We start from the raw sequence: 24,573 nt of genomic DNA on the forward strand, positions 1-24,573 counted from the left end.
ACTGCTTTGGGCTTGGCAACCCATTGTCAGTTAAAGCCCTCTGTGATTGGTGTTGGAGGGATAGGCCAAATATTGTGTTTGTTATGGAAACTAAAATTGACAAGTGTAGGTTAGAGCAAATTCGTAATAGGTGTGGCTTTACTAATGGTATGTGTCTTGACAGTGAAGGGAGGTCGGGTGGTTTGGGGCTATGGTGGAAAGATATTAATGTTAATATTTGCTCTTTCTCTAATCATCATATTGAGGCTAATGTTTGTGATTCCAATAATACTCCTCTTTGGAAAGCTGTTGGTGTGTATGGATGGCCCGAAGCTGCAAATAAATATAAGACTTGGAATTTATTAAGAAACCTGAAGGCTAACAGCTCTATCCCTATGCTGTGCTTCGGGGATTTTAATGAAATTTTAAGTATGCAGGAGAAGTGTGGGGGTGCGGTTAGAGGGGAAAGACATATGGATGCTTTTAGGGGGGTGTTGGATGATTGTGGGTTTCGTGATCTTGGGTATAAAGGGAGTGTTTTTACTTGGCAGAGGGGTACTTCGGTGGAAACGTTGGTGCGTGAACGGTTGGATAGATATCTTGCAACAGGTGATTGGTGTTCTCTTTTCCCTTATAAGGAGGTCATCAATTTCCCTATTTGTCACTCGGATCATGCTGCAATTTTGCTTAAATTTGGTGAAAAAAATGACAATGATAAAAAAGGCAAAATCTTCCGCTTTGAGGCTCTTTGGCTCTCGAATGAGGAGTGTGGGAAGGTGGTGGCGGATTCCTGGCAACTTGGTGCCTCTGAGTCTATACATGGTAGAGTAGCGAGGCTAGCAGAATGTTTGTCGTCTTGGGCAGCTGCAACCTTTGGGGTTTTAAAAAAACGAATTAAGAATGCTGAGGTGAGATTGCAAGAACTTCAAGGGGGGCAGCTTGATGGGAATAGGCTTCATCAATGCAATATGATCCGAGATGAAATTGAGGAGCTTCGTAGACTTGAAGAGTCTTATTGGTATTCACGTGCGAGGGCTAACGAATTGCGAGATGGTGATAAGAATACCAACTACTTCCACCACAAGGCTAGTAGTAGGAGAAGCCGTAACTCAATTCAGGGGTTATATGATGAGAGTGACACTTGGCAGAGTACAAAAGCTGGGATTAAGAATGTGATTTCGAGTTATTTTGGGAAGCTCTTTGCTACTGACAACCCGACTAACTTTGAGGCTGCCATCGAGGGTATTAGACCACTCGTGTCTGAAGAGATGAGACTTGTGCTTGAGAGGGAACCTTCGGGGGAGGAGATAAGGGCTGCATTATTCCAAATGCATCCTAATAAAGCACCCGGGCCGGACGGAATGCATGCACTATTTTTTCAGAAATTTTGGGGAACAGTGGGAAGTGATATTATTCGATTTGTGAAGGAGTGGTGGAGGGGAGAGGTGGATCTTCATGAGGTAAACCGCACTTGTATTGTTTTGATTCCGAAATGCAATGATCCTATGAGAATAACTGAGTTTAGACCGATAAGTTTGTGTAATGTACTTTACAAAATCATTTCTAAAACTCTTGCTAATAAGATGAAAATGATGCTAGAGTCAATCATCTCTGTGAATCAAAGTGTGTTTGTTCCTAATCGTCTGATTACGGATAATGCACTAATTGCATTTGAGGTCTTTCACTACATGAAGAGGAGGGGGGAAGGGAAGAATGGTACGGTGGCTCTAAAGCTTGATATGAGCAAGGCGTATGATAGAGTGGAATGGGGTTTTCTTGAGAAGGTGATGCAAAAAATGGGATTTCCGACTTCTTGGATTGCTCGAATTATGAATTGTCTAATGAGTGTCTCTTTCTCATTTAAGTACAATGGTAGCATTTCAGGCTCTCTTATTCCTACTAGGGGATTACGTCAAGGTGACCCTATGTCTCCGTATCTCTTTCTCATATGTGCAGATGCTTTTTCAACGTTGTTATCCAAAGCCGCAGAGGAGAATCTTATTCATGGGGTACGTGTGTGTAGGGGGGCTCCGAGGGTCTCCCATCTCTTCTTTGCAGATGATAGTATTTTATTTGCTAGGGCTACATTGCAAGAATGCTCTAAAATTGCTGATATAATCAGTACTTATGAAAGGGCTTCCGGTCAGAGTGTCAATCTAAGCAAGACAGAGGTAGCTTTTAGCAAATGTGTGTCTGCTAGTCGTAGATTGGAGATTGTTGCTATGTTGGGTGTTAGGGAGGTTGAAAGACATGAGAAGTATTTGGGTTTGCCTACCATCATTGGAAGATCGAAGAAAGCGATTTTTGCCGGATTGAAGGAGCGTATATGGAAGAAAATGCAAGGGTGGAAGGAGAAACTGTTGTCTAAGCCGGGTAAAGAAGTGCTTATCAAAGCAGTCGCTCAAGCAATTCCCACATACATGATGAGTATTTTTAGAATTCCGGACGGTTTGATTGACGAAATCCATTCAATTCTTGCAAAATTCTGGTGGGGGTCGAATGGGACAGAACGTAAAATGCATTGGCAGTCTTGGGATGCCTTGTGCCTTCCCAAAGCTATGGGTGGGATGGGGTTCCGGGATTTGAAGTGCTTCAATCAGGCTTTATTAGCCAAACAGGCTTGGCGTTTGAGCAGGGGGTGTAACCCTCTTCTTGGGGGAATTCTGAAAGCTCGATATTATAAGAATACGGAGTTTCTTGATGCGGCAAGGGGTTTTGATCCGAGCTACAGTTGGCGATCTATATGGGGTGCAAAATCGTTATTGCTTGAGGGACTAAAATGGCGTGTGGGGAATGGGTTGAACATCAGAGTTTGGGAGGATGGGTGGATTCCTGGTCAAGGGGCTCACTTTGTTCCTACTCCAAATGCTAACAGTGATCTGAATATGAAAGTGGCTGACTTGGTGGATCTTGCTACTGGCAACTGGAATTTAGAGCTGCTCAATACTACTTTTACAAGGGAGGATGTTCAATCTGTCCTGAATGTGCCCCTGTCTGTTTTTGGACCGATGGATACGCAATATTGGTGGCCTACTTCATCAGGTGTGTACACTGTCAAAAGTGGGTATTGGTTGGGGCGTATGGGCAGGCTGCGAACTTGGGAACTCTTCCACGAGCAGAGCGAGAAGGATGTATGGAAGGTGGTGTGGAATGTTCGAGGGCCTCCTAAGCTGAGCCATTTTCTTTGGAGGGCGTGTAAGAGTCAATTGGGGGTTATGGATGTGCTGCATAAACGTCACATAGCTGGGACAAGTGTGTGTAATATTTGTGGCCACGGGATGGAGTCAATTTTGCATTCACTCTTTGAATGTAAATATGCATCTGAAATTTGGAGCACGAGTGATTTTGGTGACCTATTAGTAAATGCTCCACAATCCTCTTTTGCGGATAGACTTCTGTGGGTGAGCAACTCAATTGACAGTGAGAATTTGAGAGTGTTTGCTGCTTTGGCTTGGGCTGCTTGGCACTGTCGCAACACGCATATACATAAAGGGACTGCTGACATAAATGCAACTATGGTGGCTGCAGGTTTTGTGAAGCTTTCTGCTGATTATGTCGATTATAATCAGAAGACCAGGGGGACTGCTGTGGTTACTGCAGCAGCTTCTCCAACGTCTTGGTCTCCTCCTCCCCCGAATGTTGTTAAGATTAATGTGGATGCCCATATTATTAATGGAGGGGGCGTGCAATTTGGTGTGGTTATGCGTGACAGCAGGAAGAATTTGGTGGCAGCAGCTGTGAAGAAAGTAGGGGCAAACTGGTCCCCTGATCTTGCTGAAGCTGGAGCAGCACGCTATGGGGTGGAATTGGCTCGTAGGCTGGGGTATGTGGATGTGGTCCTGGAAAGTGATGCCTTAGCTGTGGTGCGTGCGATTCAGAACAAGCAGCAAGGAGCAGCACCAATTTTTCTTCTGTATGATGATATTAGGCAAATGTGTGAAAGTTTTAATTATTTCTCTTGCTCTCATGTTAAGCGAGCTGGAAATACCGTGGCTCATAATGTTGCTAGATGGGACACGAGCTTTTCCCTTGAGCGTGTTAGTTTAAACTCTTTTCCCCAAAGCCTTATTACTTTGGTGGAAATTGATTCAATATAATTTAATCGCTCGCTTTGCCTCAAAAAAAAATAATCTTTATTGCAATTAACATTTACCAGAGAAAGTATAAGATTTTTTTTTTTATTATTATTATTTTTGACTTTTCTAACCTGTCCCATTTTTAGACCGAGTCGGGCCGGGTTATACTTGATCACCAGTTCACTACTATAGCATATCCAACTATCCAAGCACAAGACACGTGGGTCCAGCACGGCCCACTTCCATCTGTAGTACAAAAAAATCTTCTTAAAGTGATAAACAACTGAAATAAAATACTCGTATCAAATATCAACTTCAAGATTCATTGATAAAGATCAATTGAAGAGTGGCTGAGTCATATTATTAGATACGTGCCCGCAATTCCACAAGGCAGAAGACACGTGTCACAATCAAATTGGTAAGAAAGACAATGAAAGTGCTAGAAAAAGAATGCATCACATTGCCAGCAACTCTATTGTCTGTCATTACACACCACTTAGCTTGGTATTACAATCACTTAGGTCATTGTATATATATAATAATTATTTCCGTTGATCATTCGTTTTCTTTATTCTTATCTAATCCTCTAATTAATTATTTGTCATCAAATATTCAACCTAGTTATCAATGCTAAATGTCACCATATTAATCAAGATACTCGATCACGTTACTATGTCAATCATACTATTATATTGTAATTTGTAAGTCATGTCCAAAATGGCAAAATCCCATCCAATTCTTGTGAGTCCCTGTGATCAAACAAGATTTTGTGAGATTTTGAAATACTTTTCCTATACAAATTTTTCTCACAATCTCATCTGAACTTTTTCGAACAGTTGTATTCACAATTTTGTCTTTCGTTTCAATCCTTATTCTTCATCGTACTTTAGGCGTGTTCTCTTATATAAGTTCATGTTTAATAAGGTGAAGTGAACACACCCTTAAAGAGTCATCTTTGACTTTAATGTTCATCAACTCATCACCAATTATGATCACTAAAATAAAAGGGAATACTTGTATATGATAATCATCAAATGTGCAATCATCATCAACTTTTGATTGAAAATACGATAAGTAATGGTACATTTTTATTTTTTTCTATTGCTAGACTCGTAAATTTTGATCAAGTTGTGGGTACCTTGTTAAAACCGTTTTCAAAAACTGATATAATTTGAAAATTGATTCAAAACCATGCATGAAAAATAGTAGGCCCCGGACAAACTCAAATTACTCCGAATAGATATCCATCCAACCCACAACCAAAAAACGTGGGTCACAAATAGAGGTGTCAATTCGAGCTTACAGGCCGGATTCGGAGAAGTTAGATTAAGTCTAATTTAAATTCAAGTCATGCTAAATTATTTTGTTCAAAACTCCAAACAAATTAAAATCTACAAAAATTTAATTTTTTTTCGGATCGAGTCATTTTTTAACATCTCTATGTCTCTACCGAAGAGTCTGACCCGCATCCAACTCGACCAATCTATATGACATGTCACATGTCTACTAGCAAGCAGGTCGGCAAGCTATTCTAATAACTACCGAAAATAGGATCGTTCAATCATACAAGAGAATGCAACAAAATAGAATAAATCTTTCACTACAAGGGTAGTTGGATAATTGGATGATTCATGATTGTGTCCCAGTCCAATTAGAACCATTATTTTTTGCACTGTAATAAAAAAGTGATTTAAACTTACATTAAATCTCGTCTTCTTTCAGATAAATTGCTTACTATAAAATTATTTTGGGTAAAATTACATCTGTCTATATCTACCCATTCTTGTCTTTTGACTTCATAACTACAATCAGGTCGGCAACAATTTAAATCCCTTTATTTCTGGTACAAAATCTCAAAATTCTGCTAGTACAAAATTTAATTTAATTCCCCAATTAATTGTTTTATTTCCTCCCCCCCTTTTTTTTTTGGAGTTTCAGGAAAAATGAAGCAAATGGATTATTTAAAGATGAAGACAGAGGATGAATTTCCAAGTAATCAACTGAGTTCAGATTTGAAGGAAGTGCATAATGCTGCTAAAAAGCTTGCTTCTGATGTTATCAGGCTTGGTGGTTTGGGTTTTGGCACCTCTTTTCTTCAATGGATTGCTTCCTTTTCTGCTATGTATATCTCTTTCTTTCTTTCTTCCTTTATCTAGTATTTGATGCAAAAATATTGAATTGATTTAAAGGGTTTGTTTGAATTGTTGGAATATCATCAGGGTTTATTTCATCTGATGTTTTTGGGTATTCTTTTTTGGTCATCTGATTATCTATTGTTTTTCAAATTGTTGATTTTTTGATAAAACAAAATCTTGAAGTGTTGATTGATTTTAGTGAAAATTACACTCAATATTGGGGGAGATTAACTTATATTGGGTAATCATTCATTAATTTGAACCCATGATCACCTTTTTTGGGTGCACAGTGAGCCCCAAGTGACCCGAACCCGAGTCGAGCCCGAACCCAAATCTGGATGGATGGTAAAACATCACTTGAGAAATTTTATCATGGTCAAGTTGTTGAAATTTTACCTCTTAGTTTCCTTCAAGTTCATAATTTATATTCTGATGTTTTATCATCAAAATCACATTTTGAGTGAATAATTAGCAATTGGTCAACGATTGAGCTGTTTTCAAGCTTTTGCATAGTTGTATATGAAAGAAAAATGTGAGGCAATTTAGAGTTGGACATCATTCCAGCATTGCTCTTAAAAGGTTACGGCTTGTATTTGAGGTGAAGTTAGAGTAAGTTAAGTTCAGATTTGTTTTTGTGGCATAATCATCCATGTTCAATGACAACACGAGAGTGAATCGATGTGTTTCATGCGTTCACTAAGTTTTCAAATCAGTCTTGTGGATTGAATTGTACAATCGTGTGACGCTATTGCAACTTTTGCAAGCAAGTGCTGGTCTTTCTGCATACACTTGTTTGTCTAGTATTGTGAATTGCAATTCAACTTACGGTCAAATTGGAACTTTATCTTCTATAGCTTGTTTTACTATACTCTTTGCTGTTCTTGTCACTCAAGTGTGCATTAGTTGATATATTTACTCTTGATTTCTTGTTGCAGTTATTTGTTGGTATTGGACCGCACAAACTGGAAGACAGAGATCCTCACTGGACTCTTAGTGCCTTACATTTTCTTCAGTCTCCCTGGAATTTTGTTCAACTTTCTTAGGTAGGTTGATAGACAGTAGCGTAGTATTGAAAGGCTTTCTCTATCATTTGATCTCTTTTTCACCTATATGTTTGACAATGCAGGGGAGAGATTGGAATGTGGATTGCTTTCGTGACTGTCATATTGCGCGTTTTCTTTCCTCAACACTTCCCTGGTATACATTTACATGACTATCTTAGTTTGATATCAGTTTTTTCCTATTTGTTTTGTTAAAAAGATAATTGTTACCTTTGTATATGGGTCTACTTAACTACTTTCCACATTGGGTCTACTCAATCATTTACTTCAATATCTGCCCTTTTGGTGAACCATTGCCTGATTTTGGAGTTTCTTCTTCATTGAGTTAGTTGCTGATCATATCTATAAACTGTCGTTCTGACTCTTCTCTAGCTTCAAGCTAGGATATATATTATCTATTTCATGGATGGCAAATTATTGGCCTTTGAAAAGTCTGCAGAAAATCTTACAACTCTGGAAAGGTTCTGCAAATCATAACATGGACTTTATAAGCCATGCTTGTTAGACCTTTTATTAAACATTGCTGGAAATCCTCAACATTGTTAGGAAGATTTTCTTTCTTATGTTTAACCTACCTCCTTGAGTCCTGGTGACTCGTACATTTTTGGCATCTGATTTCACCGTTTTTGCTAGAGCAATTACAGAATTGGTAGTTTTTGAAGAGAAGTAGATTGCTCTTCTAGGAAGCAAAATGGATATAGCTCAGGATACAGTCAAGTAGTGGAAAAACGCCAAATCCTAGTAGTAAATATAGGTGGTACATAGGAACTTGATGGTTACTGGCTGAAGATGTTTACCCTCTTACTCTGTATTAAAAAAAAAAAAAAAAAAAAACGGCAGTGCTGCTTGTACCATCAGTATCCTGTTTGTTATTTAGCTTTACTGAAATTGAGCTGATTGAAGCATGAACTGCGAGTGCTACTTTGCTAATATGGATATTCAAGATGATCCCTAGATAATAACACCTTCACATTTTTGTTGCTGCAGATTGGCTGGAGTTGCCAGGTTCTATCGTTATCATCATAGTGGTAGCTCCGAGTTTGATAGCATCCTATGTCCGTGGTGGTTGGATTGGCGCAGCAATTTGTTTGGCGATTGGGTGTTACTTGCTGCAAGAACACATTCGAGCATCAGGAGGGTTTAGGAACTCCTTCACAAGGGCTAACGGGGTATCCAACACCGTAGGCATAATCCTTTTGCTGGTCTATCCAGTTTGGTTCCTGATAGTCAACATTTTCTAATCTGCTTAAATTCTTCTGTGGCTTGTACATTTGTTGACTGTTTTTACATGTACAAGGCTTAGTATCCTATCATTGTTTGTTATTGCATTTAAATTTTTGTGCTGAACATGCTTTAATTTCATTTGTTTGTACCTAAGTTATTAAGAGTCAAATAAAATTAATGTGGATTCTTAAGCTTTTGTCACATCAATCTATTGCTTCCTTCTTTTGTCAAGCAAAAAAGCAACCTACCTAGCATGAAACGATTGCAAAAAATTGTGAACAGATTTTGATCGTTTGACTAAAAATGACATGCAAAGTTCCTAAGCAAACATTTATTAGTAAAAACAAAACTATTTAGGCTATGGTATAATTCAATTTATTTTAATTAAGAACTTATTACTATTCTTACAAAGTACTTGTAAGACCAAAATCAAACTGAATTGAAAAGGTTCATATCAGAGTTTATCATATCTGTATAGATCCATCTCCCCCCCCCCCCCCCTCCCCCAAAAAAAAAAAAAAAAAAAAATGTTATGGATGATAAAATCGTGCTAAGATATGATTTGGTGATTACTGAATATATTTATAAATTTGGTATCATCTTAACAAGCTTATAAGGTGTCCCATGGTTTCCTAATATCTGACATAAGTTATTTCTTGAATCAATTTGGATCAACATTAGAAAATTCATACTGGAGTAATTTTCTTAGGCAGTTATTTTTTATAACAGAACATTAGCATATATAAAAAAAGATAATCTATACAAAATGAACATATTTAAATTGTAATATGGCCCATTAGCTCAGTTGGTTAGAGCGTGGTGCTAATAACGCCAAGGTCGCCGGTTCGACCCCTGCATGGGCCATTTATTTTTCCATTTTTAGGGATGTTCAACACAATATGTAAATAGGTATAATATATCTTCAATATTAACATCATGGCCCATTAGCTCAGCTGGTTAGAGCGTGGTGCTAATAACGCCAAGGTCGCAGGTTCGATCCCTGCATGGGCCATTTGTTTTCCTATTTTTTTGACAAAAGTTTAAAAAAAGCAGCTTCTTCTCTCTCCTTTGCACTTCTTCTTCTCTCTTCTTTGTTCTTCAATTTCCTTTTTTTTTTTTTTATTTTGTAACATAATTTTCCTGTTTGATCAATGATTTATCTTCTACAACCAATTTCAAGGTATGTATGTTCATCTAATTTTTCACCCACTATGAAAGCCACCATCGCCGCCACCACTTCCGCGAGCTTGAGCCTCGTTAACAAAAAAAAATTGAATACAAATTGATAGTTTATCTTTCATAATAGATCAAGTAACAATAGTATTATAGTAGCAATAAAAACAGATCAAAGTAGTAGAAATTTCGAATCAAAGTAACCGAATATGGGCTACTTTTGAAAAAAAAAAAAACAAAAAAAAATACTGAGATTTTGATACTATGTTTTGCAATTTGCATATGTAACTTAATTACTTTTGTGAAGAAAAAAAAGGGTCACTTTTGTGAAGAAAAAAAAAAGTCACTTTTGTAGGGTCACTTTTGTAGGGTCACTTTTATGAATAAAAAGGATTACTTTTATGAATAAAAAGGGTCACTTTTGTAAGAAAAAAGGTCACTTTTCGCAAAAATGTTCGATATACAATAAAATTATTGTAAACCGGGGGCATGCAAAAGGAACTGTTTTTTTTTAATTCTTCAGGATTTAAGCTTAAATGGGCAAAAAACATTCAGAAATTCTGATGTCTTATTTTGGTTGCGGAGCACAAAACTACAGAATGGTATGAATGTATGATCGAACAAAGTTATAAATTTATACCTACTGCACAAAGGTAGTATAGCTTCGAAGATTTGAAAGGCCTAAAACAATACTAAGATGATCTTGATTTTTACTAAGATGATCTTGATTTTTACTAAGATAGCTCTGAAGATTTTTAAGGCCTATGACATTACTATACCTTTGAAGATTTTATAGGCCTAATTTAAGTTGTTACCTTTAACACAACAACATTGATCAAGTCATTAGCTTAAGCCACAACAACATTGTTCAAGTCATTAGCTTAAGCCACAACTACATTGTTTCGTCATTTGCCTGATTTCTGAATATAGATGTTATATGCCGGACTCTCTACTCTAGCCTTACAGTTCTTGGTCAAAGGTTTAACGCGGACATCATTGCCTCGTCAGCCTTCCTCTATCTACAAGGCTTCATTCAACTCAAACAATGAGACTAGACAACTAGAGCTCGATATACAGAGCAGAAACAACACTGAAGCAATCAGTAACATAACCTGTAAACCAAATCTTTTCAGGCTCATTCATACTTTCCTGAGGACTAATTGAAAGCTCTTTCATATTTGTAGGCTAGCAAAAGAAAGCTGCTTCACATACATCACACATGATGCAAAGCTACACAAGGTTTCTCCAAAGACAAACTAACAAGAAATCCAAGCTGAAGAAACAACACAAATTAGAACTTTGATTGATTTCACAATTTTGGTTACAGATTAGAATCTAGTAACTACACTAAACCATACAAATCTACACAGAGCAATTTCAAAAGAACTAACTAATCAGACAACTTCACAACTACCATTTGATAGCATCTTAGTACAAAATGTAACTCTAATTCCCAAGCATACAACTCTAATCCTCAATCTCCTTTTGATAGTACTACACTATGCAATTCAAGCACCAAAAAAAAGCTCTCCAATTCTCACCAAAGATTAGATTACAATCTAATGGGAACTAGCATCTAGGAGGCGAGGCGTCTCCATCGTTGTTCCTGTCATCATCCTCCTCCTCATCATCATTGTCAACAATGTGATCAGACCATCCTCTAACAAAAGTTTCAACAATGCTTTGGTGATACTCAACCATCATCCGAGTTCGCTCCATCTCATTCTCCATCCTCGCCTTCTCCGAGTCTCTCATCATCTCCATCTTAGTCATCTCAGTCCTAACATACCCTTCTCCCAACACTCGTATCGCCTCCGCCATCGCCATTGCCACACTATCCCCTGCTTCTCGTCTCACCTCTTTCTTCCCCAACGCACTCCTCTTCTTCTTTATCATCTTCATTACCCCCAATCCATTCCCAGACGAAGACCCACCTCCACCATTACTCCCCGAATACCTCGCCCCACCATCAAATTGATTCGGAGGCGACCCAAATTGATTACACCTCGACTGAATTGAAGAATTAAATCCAAACCTAGGGTTAGGGTTAGAAATTTCATGAAATCCTCCAAAATTCTTCCTGGAATTGGGATTCCCAGCAATTCGAATCTTCAACCCATTTCTACCATAATTCTTGACCCCCTTCCCGAACGACCCAGCAACCGCATAATCCTCATCATTTACATCATCATCATTACCACCATCTTCATCTTCTTCATCATCACCACCATTCCCAAAATTCCCAGAACCAGAATCACCCTTTTCCATAGAATCCATCCTAGAGAAGTAAATCCAAGAAGACGAAAACCGATGATGAGGAATAGACTTAGCTCGCTGAAGCTCAGAACGATAACGTTTCCTAAGCTTCTCCATCTTATGGCGACATTGAACAGAGGTTTTGGGGGGAGAAACGTGGGGACAAAGACGGTGAATAGTGTCAGCAACATCTTGCCAGTGAGCAGCACGGAGGTTACCACGGCGGAGGGAGTACCATTTATCACGGTAAGCGTCGATGAGAGCGGAGGTTTCATCTGGGGTCCAGCACGGCGGAGGAAGGCGGCGGGAAGGAGGTGGAGGTGGGGGTGCAGGGAGGAGGAGGGGGATGCCGAGAGGAGGGTCGAGGTAGTCGGAGAAAGGAGGTGGTTGGTGCGGCGGAGAGGAGGAAGACATGGAGGAGAGAGAAAGTGAAATGGTGGTGGTGGTGAGAGAGAAGGTAGGGTTGAGGGTGATATAAGGAGGAGGAGGAGGATCCGGATGAAGGTGGGGCGGGTTAAGGGTGGATCCGAAAACGTCGGCCAAGGACGGAGGAAGGAGAGGTGGGGGTGGGTGTGGGTTGAGGTGGTGGGGTCAGGTTTTTGTATTCCCACCTCATCTCATCTCAACTCAACTCACCCAACCCCCGAGGAGTTGTGATTTTTACATGATGTTTGGTTTGGTTGGGTTGTGTTGTGTTGTGGCGTTGTGGTATGAGTGAGGATTAAGGATTTTCTCTTAAGATTGGTTATTGATGTGTTTAATGTTTGTTTGTACTACGTATCATATCATAAACTAGGCATTGATTTTTGAAGAATACTTACGTTATTATGTGACTATTGTTGGAATCCTCTGAAATCATGTAATGTGTCTATTCAAAATAACAACATGGTTATATTTGGTAATTAGCTGGTACCTGATTGATAAAACTAGTTAAATTAACTGATTTGGCATCACTGTGGTTTTCTGTTTTTTGGTTTTTTGTTTTTGAACCATATGATATATGTCACATAATGAATCAAAAATTAGTCAAGGTTATTAGAACCATGATAAAAATGAAAACTGACAACAGAAAAGTGGAAACACTTTTTTCTTATTTCTTGTTTCCTGTTTTTGGTTTTTTGTTTTAGAAAAAAAACTGGAAACTGGAAACAAAAAACAGTGCCAAACAAGCCCTAAATTAACTGATTTGACTAGCTGGTTATAAATAACTACTGGTGTAAAAGTATTTGGTAAGAAGTCGTTGTTAATTGTTAGCTCTTTTAATAAGTTATTTACCAAACATCTAAATTAGCTTTTTAGATTAGTCAAACATATGATAGGACTCAATAAGCAGTAGCAGAGCTAGAATTTCTAAGTGAGGGGGCCAAGATTATAATTACGTGTATATAATTTCGCCACCGGGCCCCAAAATCTCGAAATTTCCTTAAAAAGCGTGGATTATAGCCTTCAATTTCGTACTTTTTTTGACCTTTTTTCGTCCGCAAATAAAAATTTCCGAGATGTTTGCCATGGCCCCTAACACCCTCCAAGAGTCCAATTGGGTCGGTGGAACCATCCAATATGCCCTTAAACGGTCATTTTACTCGTTCACAACTTAAAGTGATTTCGTAAACTCAAGCCTACCACGGACGTTTATAACAACATATAATGATCATATGTGGTTTCAAATGAAATTATAAGACCCTGAGATGTATCCCTTATGGTCTCAAGTCTTTTCGCAACCGGACCCCGAAATCTCAAACTTTCCTTAAAAAGAATGGACATAGCCTTCAATTTTGTAATTTTTTGACCTTCTTTCGCCCGTAAATAAAAATTGCCTAGATGTTAACCATGGTCCCTAATATCCTTCGGAAGTCAAATTGGGTCGATGGAACCGTCCAATATGCTCTAAACGGTCATTTTACCCGTTCACAACTTATAGTCATTTTGTAAACTCAAGCCTATCACACACGTTTATAAAAACATGTAATGATCATATATGGTTTTAAACGACATTATATGACCCAAGATGTATCCCTTAGGGTTTCAAGGCTTTTCGCCACCGGGCCCCGAAACCTCAAAATTCCTCAAAAAGCGTGGATTATAGCCTTCAATTTTGTATTTTTTTGACCTTTTTGTGCTCGGAAATAAAAATTGTCAAATTGTTTACCATGGTCCCTAATATCCTACGGGAGTCAAATTTGGTCGGTGGAACCGTCGAATATGCTCTTAAACGGTCATTTTACCCGTTCACAACTTGTAGTGATTTTATAAACTCAAGCCTATCACAGACGTTTATGACAACATATAATGATTATATATGGTTTCAAACGACATTATATGACACTGAGATGTATCCCTTAGGTTCTGAAAGCTTTTCGCCACAAGGCCCCGAAACCTCAAAATTCCCCAAAAGCGTGGATTTCAATTTTGCATTTTTTTTACCCTTTTTTGGTCGGAACTAAAAATTGTCGAGATGTGTACCATGGTCCCTAATATCCTCCGGGAGTCAAATTGGGTTGGTGGAACCGTCCAATATGCCCATAAACAGTCATTTTACCCGTTCACAACTTGTGATTTTGTAAACTCAAGCCTATCACAGACGTTTATGACAACATATAATGATCATATATGGTTTCAAACGACATTATATAACCCCGAGATGTATCTCTTAGGATTTCAAGGCTTTTCGCCACCGGGCCCCAAAACCTTTAAATTTCCTAAAAAAAAACGTGGATTATAGCCTTCAGTTTTGTAACATTTTGACCTTTTCTCGCACGAAAAAAAAATGCCGAAATGTTTACCATGGTCCCTAATATCCTTCGGGAGTCAAATTGGGTCGGTGGAACCGTCCAATATGCCCTTAAACGGTCATTTTACCCGCTCACAACTTGTAGTGATTTCGTAAACTCTAGCCTATCAAAGACGTTTATGACAACATATAATGATCATATATGGTTTCAAATGGCATTATATGACCTTGAGATGTATCCCTTAGGATTTCAAGGCTTTTCGCCACCGGGCCTGAAACCTCAAAATTTCTCAAAAAACGTTGATTATAGCCATTAATTTTGTAATTTTTTTTTTTTTGACCTTTTTTAACCCAGAAATAAAAATTGCTGAGATAGTGAGATGTTAACCATGTTCCTAATATCCTCCGGGAGTCAAATTGGATCGGTGGAACCGTCCAATATGTCCATAAACGGTCATTTTACCCGTTCACAACTTGTAGTGATTTCGTAAACTCAAGTCTATCACAGACATTTATGACAACATATAATGATCATCAGTTCTTTTTTGGTGCAGTAGGCCACATGGTGTGGCCTGCTGCCAAGTCAGCAAAAATAATGGGAGTTACTAGTATTGTCATGGTTACTTGTATTTTTCAGGGGTGTTACTTTTTTTTTTTTTTTTTTTTTTTTTTTCAGGAGTTACTTGTATGATTATTTATTTAGGGGTTACTTATATATTTTTTTTTCAAGAGTTACTTGTATGAATTACTTATTCAGGGGTTACTTGTATCATTCAGGGGTTACTTGTTTTTTTTTTTTTTTTCAAGAGTTACTGATTACTTGTATTTTTTAGGGGTTACTTGTTTTTTTTTTTAAGGGGTTACTTGTATGGATTACTTATTCAGGGGTTATTTGTATGATTAATTATTCAAGGGTTACTTATATGAGTTACGTTACTAGCTTATATAAGTGTTACTTGTATGCATGGGTTACTTGTATGAGTTACTTATTCAAGGTTACTTGTATGAGTTACTTGTTCAAGGGTTGCTTGTACGTATGCCCTATACCAAACCAGTAACACCCTACAAGTAACCCCGACCAAAATTAGTAACACCCTACAAGTAACCCCTGACCAAAACCAGTAACATCGTACAAGTAACTCTTGAAAAAAAAATTGTATTATCGGTTACTTGTTTCTGGAGTTACTTGTAGGTGTTACTCATAGAATGTTACTTGTATTCTGGGGTTACTTGTATGGAACACTTGAATGGGTTGAGTAATAACCGCCCCAGACCAAAATCTCGTACCAAACCAATAACACCCTACAAGTAACCCCTGACCAACACCAATACAAGTAACCCCATAATACAAGTAATACCTACAAGTAACCTCTGACCAAAACCAGTAACACCCATACAAGTAACCCCGGAATACAGGTAACACCTACAAGTAACCCCTGACAAAACCAGTAACACCCATACAAGTAACCCCAGAAACAAGTAACACCATACAAGTAACCCCTGCCGCACCATGTGGCCAGCCACATACAAAAATTTGTGAATGATCATATATGGTTTCAAATGGCATTATATATCCCCGAGATGTGTCCTTTAGGATTTCAAGGCTTATCGCCACCGGGCCCCAAAACCTTTCAATTTCCTAAAAAAAGCGTGGATATAGCCTTTAATTTTGTAACTTTTTGACCTGTTCTCGCTCGGAAATAAAAATTTCCGAAATGTTTACCATGGTCCTTAATATCCTTCGAGAGTCAAATTGGGTCGGTGAAACCGTCCAATATGTCCTTAAACGGTCATTTTACCCGTTCACAACTTGTAGTGATTTCGTAAACTCTAGCCTATCAAAGACGTTTATGACAACATATAATGATCATATATGGTTTCAAATGGCATTATATGACCCTGAGATGTATCCCTTAGGGTTTCAAGGTTTTTCGCCACCGGGCCAGACTCCTCAAAATTTCTCAAAAAGCGTTGATTATAGCCTTCAATTTTGTATTTTTTTGACCTTTTTTCACCCAGAAATAAAAATTGCTGAGATGTTAACCATGGTCCCTAATATCCTCCGGGAGTCAAATTGGATCGATGGAACCGTCCAATATGCCCTTAAACGATCATTTTACCCGTTCACAACTTGAAATGATTTCGTAAACTCAAGCCTACCACGGACGTTTATGAAAACATATGATGATAAAAAAAAAATAGTTTTAAACGACATTTTATGACCGCGAGATGTACCCATATGGTCTAAAGGCTTTTCACTACCGGGCCCCGAAATCTCAAAATTTCATCAAAAAGCGTGGATTATAGCCTTCAATCTTGTAATTTTTTGACCTTTTTTAACCCGAAAATAAAAATTGCAGAGATGCTTACCATGGTCCCTAATATCCTTCGGGAGTCCAATTGGGTCAGTGGGAACACCAATGTGCCCTTAACACAGTCATTTTACCCGTTCACAAATTGTAGTGATTTCGTAAACTCAAGCCTACCACGGACGTTTATGACAACATATAATGATCATATATGGTTTCAAACGACATTATATGATCCCGAGATGTTTCCCTGAAGGGGTTCAAGGCTTTTCGCCACCGTGCCCCGAAACCTTAAAATTTCCTCAAAAAGCGTGGATTATAACCTTCTATTTTGTAATTTTTTGAACTGTTTTTGCCCGTAAACAAAAATTGCCTAGATGTTAACCATGGTCCCTAATATCCTCCGGGAGTCAAATTGGGTCAGAGGAACCGTCCAATATGCCCTTAAACGGTCAATTTATCCGTTCACATCTTGAAGTTATATTTTGTAAACTAAAACATACCATGGACGTATATGACAACCTATAATGATTATATATGGTTTGAACTGAATTATATGATCTCGAGATGTATCCCTTAGGGTCTCAAGGCTTTTCGCCTAGGCTCTTAAACCTCAAAATTTCCTTAAAAGTGTGGATTATAGCATTCAATTTTGTAAATTATTGACCTTTTTTCGTCTTGTAATAAAAATTACCAAGATTTTTACCATGGTCCCTAATAGCCTCCGGAAGTCCAATTGGGTCGATGGAACCTACAATATGTCCTTAAACGGTCATTTTACCTGTTCACAACTTGTAGTGATTTCGCAAACTCAAGTCTACCACGGACGTTTATGCAACATAAAATGATCATATGTGGTTTCAAACGGCATTATTTGACCCTGAGATGTATCCTTTAGGGTCTCAAGGCTGTTTGCCACCGGATCCCAAAGCCTCAAAATATCCTAAAAAAGTGTGGATTATAGCCTTCAATTTTGTAATTTTTGTTTTACCTTTTTAGCTCAGAAATAAAAATTGTCGAGATTTTTACCATGGTCCCTTATATCCTTCGGGAGTCAAATTGGGTCGGTGGAACCATCTAATATGCCCTTAAATGATCATTTTACCCGTTCACAACTTGCAGTGATTTCGTAAACTTAAGCCTACCACGTACGTTTATGACAACATATAATGATCATAAATGGTTTCAAATAACATTATTTTACCCCGAAATATATACCCTAAGATCTCAACACTTTTTACCACCGGGCCTCGAAACCTCAAAATTTCCTCAAAAAACGTAGATTATTATAGCCTTCAATTTTGTAATTTTTTTGACCATTATTTCATCCTAAAATAAAAATTATCGAGATGTTTATTATGGCCTCTAATACCCTTAAGAGTCCAATTGGGTCAGTGGAACCGTCCAATATGCCCTTAAAAGGTCATCTTACCCTTTAACAACTTGTAGTGATTTCGTAAACTCAAGCTTACCACGGACGTTTATGACAACTTATAATGATCATATATTTATGGTTTCATACCGAATTATATAACACCGAAATGAATCCCTTATGATCTCAAGGCTTTTTGCTACCAGGCCCCTAAATTAAACCTCAAAATTTCTTCATAAAGCTTGGATTGTAGCCTTCAATTTTGTAGTTTTTTTGACCTTTTTCGTCCGGAAATAAAAATTGCTGAGATGTTTACCATGGTCCCTAATACCTTTCGGGTGTCCAATTGGGTCAGTGAACCATCCAATATGCCCTTAAACGGTCATTTTACCCGTTCACAACTTGCTTTGATTTCGTAAACTCAAGCCTACCACGTACGTTTATGTCCACATATAATGATCATATATGGTTTCAAACGACATTATATGACCCTGAGATATATCCTCTAGGGTCTCAACACTTTATGCCACCGGGCCTCGAAACCTCAAAATTTCCTCAAAAAGTCTAGGTTATAGCTAGAGGTGTCAAAAACTGACCCGACCCAAGAACCCGGCCTTAACGGACAAAGATCTGAAGCCAACTGTACTCAAACAATGGGGTGAAACTAGTGGCCTGTAACCTGACTTGATCTTAACCGACAACCCATTTGATCCAATACTTTATGACTAGGACCCGAACTTGCCTCCGACTTGATAGTAACCGTCAACCGATTTAATTCGACCCGAAAACAATCCGAACCTAAACTAGTACCCGACCCAATTAAAACATGAACCCGAGTCATGGAAGGTTTAATAAAATTTTATAGACCTTTTATTCAGCTTATATACTGGTATAATTCTGTAAACCCTTAATCCGAATTAATAAAATCTTTTGTTCAGCTTATATAATTTTTGTTCTCTATTACTCGTATATAGGTTTAATAAAATCTTGATGATGCTTGATCAAATTATGGAAGGCGTAATTATATAGTTCAACTTGGCCACATCGATATTTATTAAAATTGAACTTGAACCAGAACCCGGCTCGACACTAACCCGAACCCGAATGTACCATCTTGTTAACCCATCCAAACCCAACTCAACGCGACCCGAACCTGAAATTGAACTCGATCTGATTTTAACTCGAATTGAACCCACCTATATCCGAAAAGGAAACGACCCGTTATAACTTAAACTAAAATTGACCCAACCTGAACCTGAACTGAAGCTGAATTGACCCGACATAACCTGATCTTGATTTAATCCGAGACCTAATTTGACCCAATCCAAACCCAACTTGAATACTCGAATTGACAGCTCTACTATCACATGAAAAAACCAACTCCTCTACATGAAAATTTATGACAATTATGAGCAAATTTAATTAAAATCTAGAGCCAAGGGGAAGGCCAAGGCCCCCTCCAACCCCCCCCCCCTCCCCCCCCCCCTCCCCCCCCCCCCCCCCCAATCAATAAGCTAAAAGTTTTTCAACAAGGCCTAAGTTAATAATTAAAGATATTTATAGTAAAACTTTTGAATTGACAAACACCATAGAAAAAAATGTCTATTCATTTAAAATGGAGGAAGTACAGGTTAAGCATAGTAAATGTCCACAAGACCATAAATCACAACTATTCATTAGGGAGATTGAAAATGTGTTGATTGGAAGGAAATGTACTGAAATTTACAATGTCCACTAAAATTCAACACATTTTCCATCTTCCCTTGTGAATAGTTGTGAATTGTAATGTATGGTTTTGTGAAAACCATGAAGCTTTCTCAACTTTTGTGGTGCTTTTATCAAACTCATTATAGTCGCTATGCTTACATGATTGGCCTGTTTCGAAACATATTAACTGATTTTGTTCAACATTATACATACCCAAGTATTATTGTACAGGATCACAGGCCTCATGGCTTTGTTTAATCGTTACTTTTAGGGAAGAATGTACATCAGAAGCCTCCATTGGGTCTTCATCAAGTCCCAGCAGCCAAAAGAAACGAATTGAAAAACTAACAAGGCTTGATTTGGAATCCCAAATTGTCAAGAGTATATCAATAATACTTCAAGAAACAATTTTGTGATTAACAAAAATCTAAAGAATGAGATGCAAGGTTACAGCCTCCTAAGAGTTTCACTTGATTCAACTATATTTCTAGAGATGGCCTAGAGCCAATGTATCAGGGTGAGTTAACTTCAAAATCCTACGCATTTTGCTCAATGGCAGCCCCTGGCCCGTATATCAATCGGCAGCGGTCAGTAAACGAACTGACCAATCGAGAGACAACCTCTCTAAAGAACATTGATGCCACCTAAATACAGAAGAAGACATCATCATTGTTAGGAGGCAAGCAGTATGTATCCAACTCAATCAAATATAGGTGTGTGGTGTGTCAATTCTAGCAAAATTGTAGTCTCCTATACTAACTAAAATGAAAGGATTTCAGATTTCAACTTCTTGGTGGAGCTAAAGGCGTCCAAAACAAGTTATACATACAGGATTAAAAAAAATATATATATATTACCTGCCGGTAAAGCGGTGAACGGAACTTGAAATCAACCAAGAAGTAAACATTACAAGTGCCTGGAGTTGGACCTGGCCTGAATTCCCATATGTTGATTAAGTGTTCAAAAAGGTTGCTTTCAGATGCGGTGGTCTGAGAGTACCATTAACAAAAGTAGCGATATCAGTACATATCAATCTAAGGGGGTTAAAGACACCATTTTACAATTACTTTCATCTGAATCCAAAAGATTCTAAACATAAAAAGGTATAGATCACTCATAAGGGATACAGATAGATTTATAGATGAATGAATATATTGATAAATGATCACTGGAACAATGCTTTACTACCATGACAGAAATGACTCAGCAAGGGCTATTTATCTGTACTTATCCCCCTTGATAATTAAGGGCCAAATAAATTTTCTCCCTCCAGAAATATTGCTCTTGAAGGTCTAACAAGCAATTTTATCCAAATTATGGGGCTGATCCCTTCTTCTTACAAATATTAATAATAGGTGGATTTACAGCTTCAGGGAAGGGGAAGGGAAAGGGGTGGGGTGGGGTTCAAACAATAGTTGCATAAGAAATTAATTATTAGTATATCTCTACAACCCTTCTCCCCCGTCTATGCTCTCCTATAGATCCGCAATATTTACAAACTCATTCCTCTGCATATCTGAAATTCTGATCCTTAATTCAAAAGGATTCAGCATCCTTACAGACTCAGTTATCACTAACAAGGATACTAAAACACTGCTTTTAGATTATGACAAAAGTCATGACAAAAATTCATACAAGTTAGAGCATTGAAGTGTTCCAAGGACCTAATCTTTGTGGCCTTAATGCTCAACTTTTTGTCATGCATCATCATATTGTCTCATCATAACTAATAAACTCAATTCACTTAGGATTCTAATGCAACGCAGGAATAGGAGCACAAATACAGACCCATAACTAAAAGTCTAAATTTGAGTGTTCTGTGTGCAGTATAATTGCATTTCTGCAGTAATCCTCAATCGTATCAAAATCACACTAGAACAAAAATCTAAGAATATCATAAGTTTCATAAAATCTTTTAAAAAAAAGGATACCATATGAAAATTTGAATAAGGGGTAATGAAAAATGTACCTTAATATACTTCGGCTTGTCCAAAACCACATGTGAAACATAGCTCTCAACTAGAAATTTGAAACCAATTTCTAATTCAGCATCAAATGATCCATCAGGGTGATGTCGAATTATTTCTGATCTTTGACACCAAGGTAAGAAACCTTCATACATATCTACAGCTGCAACGACAGCAAACAGTTGCTCAGGGGAGTACCTGTTTATAAAAATAATATTCGTTCATTTCATGCTTCAGTCCACAAAACATCATAGAAATGCAAGGAAATGATGCAAGTTAACTACAATGAGAAAGCTTTATTTCATAATGGTTTGCAAGAATTGCAACCAATCTTCACTCAGCATTTTGCCCTGATAAACAGGCTTTTTGCAAATAACCTTCATTTAATTGCATCATTTTTTTTCATACAAAACAAATCAGCAATGTATATCATGTATTCATGTTTGCTCAAGTGGTAAGCAACTTGATGTCGCTTAAGGGAGGTCTTGGGTTCGAGCCTCACCATATGCAGAAACTCTTGTTGGGAGACTCACCCACCATAAGCAAGGTGTGCTACCCGAGTCGGATCCGGATGACCGGATGTAGTCGGAGCTAAGCTCCGGTGAACCGGGTGAGCAACCTTAAAAAGTATTCATGTTTGCTTCACAACACACTAAATTTATAGCCGAGACGCCGAGTACGAGTAACATACTAACATCCCTACTCTAAGCTTAAATTTGTCCATCTCGTCTAATATCATCATATACAGCTCAACCCCATTATTCATCAAATCTATTGCAACACAACAAAGATCCAATATATCTTACATAATGCAATACAATTAACCTTAACTCAAAACATAAACTTAATTCCTGGGAAATAATGGTATCATTGCGATTAATAATGAATCATTTAATCTAATTAAGTAAAATGAAAAGCAATGATAAGTAAAGAAAAACTCACCCAAGAACAAGTTTTTCCTCATGAACCTTAGAAAGAGTTCCTTCTTCACCATCTCCAACCCCTAAAAACCATCTTTTCTGCAAATTATAATTAGAATTTAACAATTCATTTGAACGATGAATCAAATCTCTAGAACAAAATCGATCAACTCCAGCAATGCTGCTCAAACATCGAACTGAAACATAATTACCAATCTCGCCGACATCAATTTTACGATTCTGATGTCGAATGAATGGTTTAATGTTGTTTTGTCGCAATAATCTGCTCCTCCCAACTGTTCTCAATGCTGAGAAGAAATTCGGCATCTTGATTAAATCAACAAGAAATGGGGAAAAATCTTGAGAATTAATCGATTTAGTAAGTTGGAAATGCAGAAATTAATCTTCAAATTGAATTGGGGATAATCAATGAATTGATATGATCAATATTGAGCAAACCCTAACGAGTTTGCTCGAAGCTGGGATGAAAGCACACGTTTTTGCTTCCGATTTTTCGCTTCTTTATTTATAAAAAAATGAATAAAATGAAATTATTTGAAACCCAAAAATATAGTCCGTAGAAGTTGGTGACGTATAGGTAATCTTCTTAATTTTCACAATTCTCATGTGAAAAAATTTCTATTAGTGGAATTTTCTTTGGAATGTGGATCTTTCAATCAAAATAGTAGAAGATGAAAACATATAAAGTTTTAATATTGAATAAATTTTACAAATTTATTACTTCCTCTGTTTCTATTTACTTGCAACACATTCTTGTGGCACGTGTTTTGAGGTCGGGTTTATGTAATGTAAACGGATAAATTATTCATTAAAATTTTTTACAAATGATACTTAACCCTATTCTAATCTTCATGTAAAAATTATATTGATAAAATCGCTCGTCTACCCTCACTAATCATCTCCTAAAACTGCGTGTCTAAAAGGTGTGTTGCAAGTAAAAGAAAACGGGGGAAGTATATTATTTGGATAACTTTTACATTTTTTAAAGTGTTAGAAAAAGATTGAAAATGAATCTTTTTTTTTTTTTTTTTTTTTTGAGAAAATGAATCTAATTTTTTTGAGAGCATGAAAATGAATCTAATTACAAATTGATTGCGGAGTATAATTTTTATACACTACCCAATTTAATCCATTATTTGATGATGTTTTATTTTTTTAGCAAAGACTTTGATAATGGTGTGTGGTCGCATGTTACAAGGAATGGAAACTTGATTGCCCATCACCTTGCTAGTTTAGTGTCGTTTAGTTGTGAACAGGTTTGAGAATATTATTGTCTTCATGTAATCTCTTCTTATTTAATTTTGGACAAAACTTTGTCCATCAATTAATGATAAGGCACTAACTTTCTCTTACAAAAATCATGAGATGGAGAGTAATATGTTTCTTACGAGAAAAAAAAATGCTCATGTATAAAGAATATAAGACATAATTATCATAAGTTTTAGAGGTGAGACATACTCCCTCCATCCCAAAAAGAACGACTCATTTGGCCAAAATTTTGTCCCAAAAAGAATGACCCATATGCATTAAAGAACCCACAAATTTGCTACAATATTTGTGCAAAATTAGCTTCCCCATATAAAAATTTGATTTTCCGTATTATTTTATTACTTTCTCTCTCTACTTTTTTTACAAACCCCAT

The 24,573-nt window shown here is 37.4% G+C and overlaps 3 protein-coding genes and 2 non-coding genes across 5 annotated transcripts; 3 read left to right on the plus strand and 2 right to left on the minus strand.

Annotated features, from left to right (window-relative positions):
- The first annotated feature begins 5,955 nt into the window (after positions 1-5,955).
- Positions 5,956-8,676, plus strand: LOC145619469 (cold-regulated 413 plasma membrane protein 2-like). Its single transcript, XM_081674163.1, has 4 exons — positions 5,956-6,177; positions 7,126-7,233; positions 7,317-7,387; positions 8,239-8,676. Exons 1-4 carry the CDS (start codon positions 5,999-6,001, stop codon positions 8,490-8,492), a joined length of 612 nt encoding a protein of 203 aa, XP_081530289.1. The 5' UTR covers positions 5,956-5,998; the 3' UTR covers positions 8,493-8,676.
- A 589-nt stretch (positions 8,677-9,265) lies between these two features.
- TRNAI-AAU (transfer RNA isoleucine (anticodon AAU)) lies at positions 9,266-9,339 on the plus strand. The gene has a single exon. It is a non-coding gene; the product is annotated as a tRNA-Ile (tRNA).
- A 74-nt stretch (positions 9,340-9,413) lies between these two features.
- Positions 9,414-9,487, plus strand: TRNAI-AAU (transfer RNA isoleucine (anticodon AAU)). The gene has a single exon. It is a non-coding gene; the product is annotated as a tRNA-Ile (tRNA).
- A 1,435-nt stretch (positions 9,488-10,922) lies between these two features.
- LOC145620885 (uncharacterized) lies at positions 10,923-12,510 on the minus strand. Its single transcript, XM_081675608.1, has one exon. The coding sequence runs from the start codon at positions 12,316-12,318 to the stop codon at positions 11,218-11,220; it is 1,101 nt and encodes a 366-aa protein (XP_081531734.1). The 5' UTR covers positions 12,319-12,510; the 3' UTR covers positions 10,923-11,217.
- A 7,849-nt stretch (positions 12,511-20,359) lies between these two features.
- On the minus strand, positions 20,360-23,372 carry LOC145620883 (uncharacterized). Its single transcript, XM_081675606.1, has 4 exons — positions 22,933-23,372; positions 21,993-22,188; positions 20,881-21,012; positions 20,360-20,667 (listed from the first exon to the last, which is right to left on the minus strand). Exons 1-4 carry the CDS (start codon positions 23,235-23,237, stop codon positions 20,560-20,562), a joined length of 741 nt encoding a protein of 246 aa, XP_081531732.1. The 5' UTR covers positions 23,238-23,372; the 3' UTR covers positions 20,360-20,559.
- Positions 23,373-24,573: the final 1,201 nt, after the last annotated feature.

Source organism: Chenopodium album, chromosome 27 (genome assembly GCF_948465745.1).
Source record: "Chenopodium album chromosome 27, dcCheAlbu1.1, whole genome shotgun sequence".
NCBI classification, from domain to species: Eukaryota; Viridiplantae; Streptophyta; class Magnoliopsida; order Caryophyllales; family Amaranthaceae; genus Chenopodium; species Chenopodium album.

Bases quoted from the DNA above. Each gene is read 5' to 3' on its own strand.
- LOC145620883 (XM_081675606.1), bottom strand. From the start codon at position 23,237: ATGCCGAATTTCTTCTCAGCATTGAGAACAGTTGGGAGGAGCAGATTA. The intron at 22,189-22,932 runs GTGAGTTTTTCT...TTTTATAAACAG, and splicing joins GAGGAAAAACTTGTTCTTGG to GTACTCCCCTGAGCAACTGT. The intron at 21,013-21,992 runs GTACATTTTTCA...TGGTACTCTCAG, and splicing joins ACAAGCCGAAGTATATTAAG to ACCACCGCATCTGAAAGCAA.
- LOC145619469 (XM_081674163.1), top strand. From the start codon at position 5,999: ATGAAGCAAATGGATTATTTAAAGATGAAGACAGAGGATGAATTTCCA. The intron at 6,178-7,125 runs GTATATCTCTTT...TTCTTGTTGCAG, and splicing joins ATTGCTTCCTTTTCTGCTAT to TTATTTGTTGGTATTGGACC. The intron at 7,234-7,316 runs GTAGGTTGATAG...TTGACAATGCAG, and splicing joins ATTTTGTTCAACTTTCTTAG to GGGAGAGATTGGAATGTGGA.
- LOC145620885 (XM_081675608.1), bottom strand. From the start codon at position 12,318: ATGTCTTCCTCCTCTCCGCCGCACCAACCACCTCCTTTCTCCGACTAC.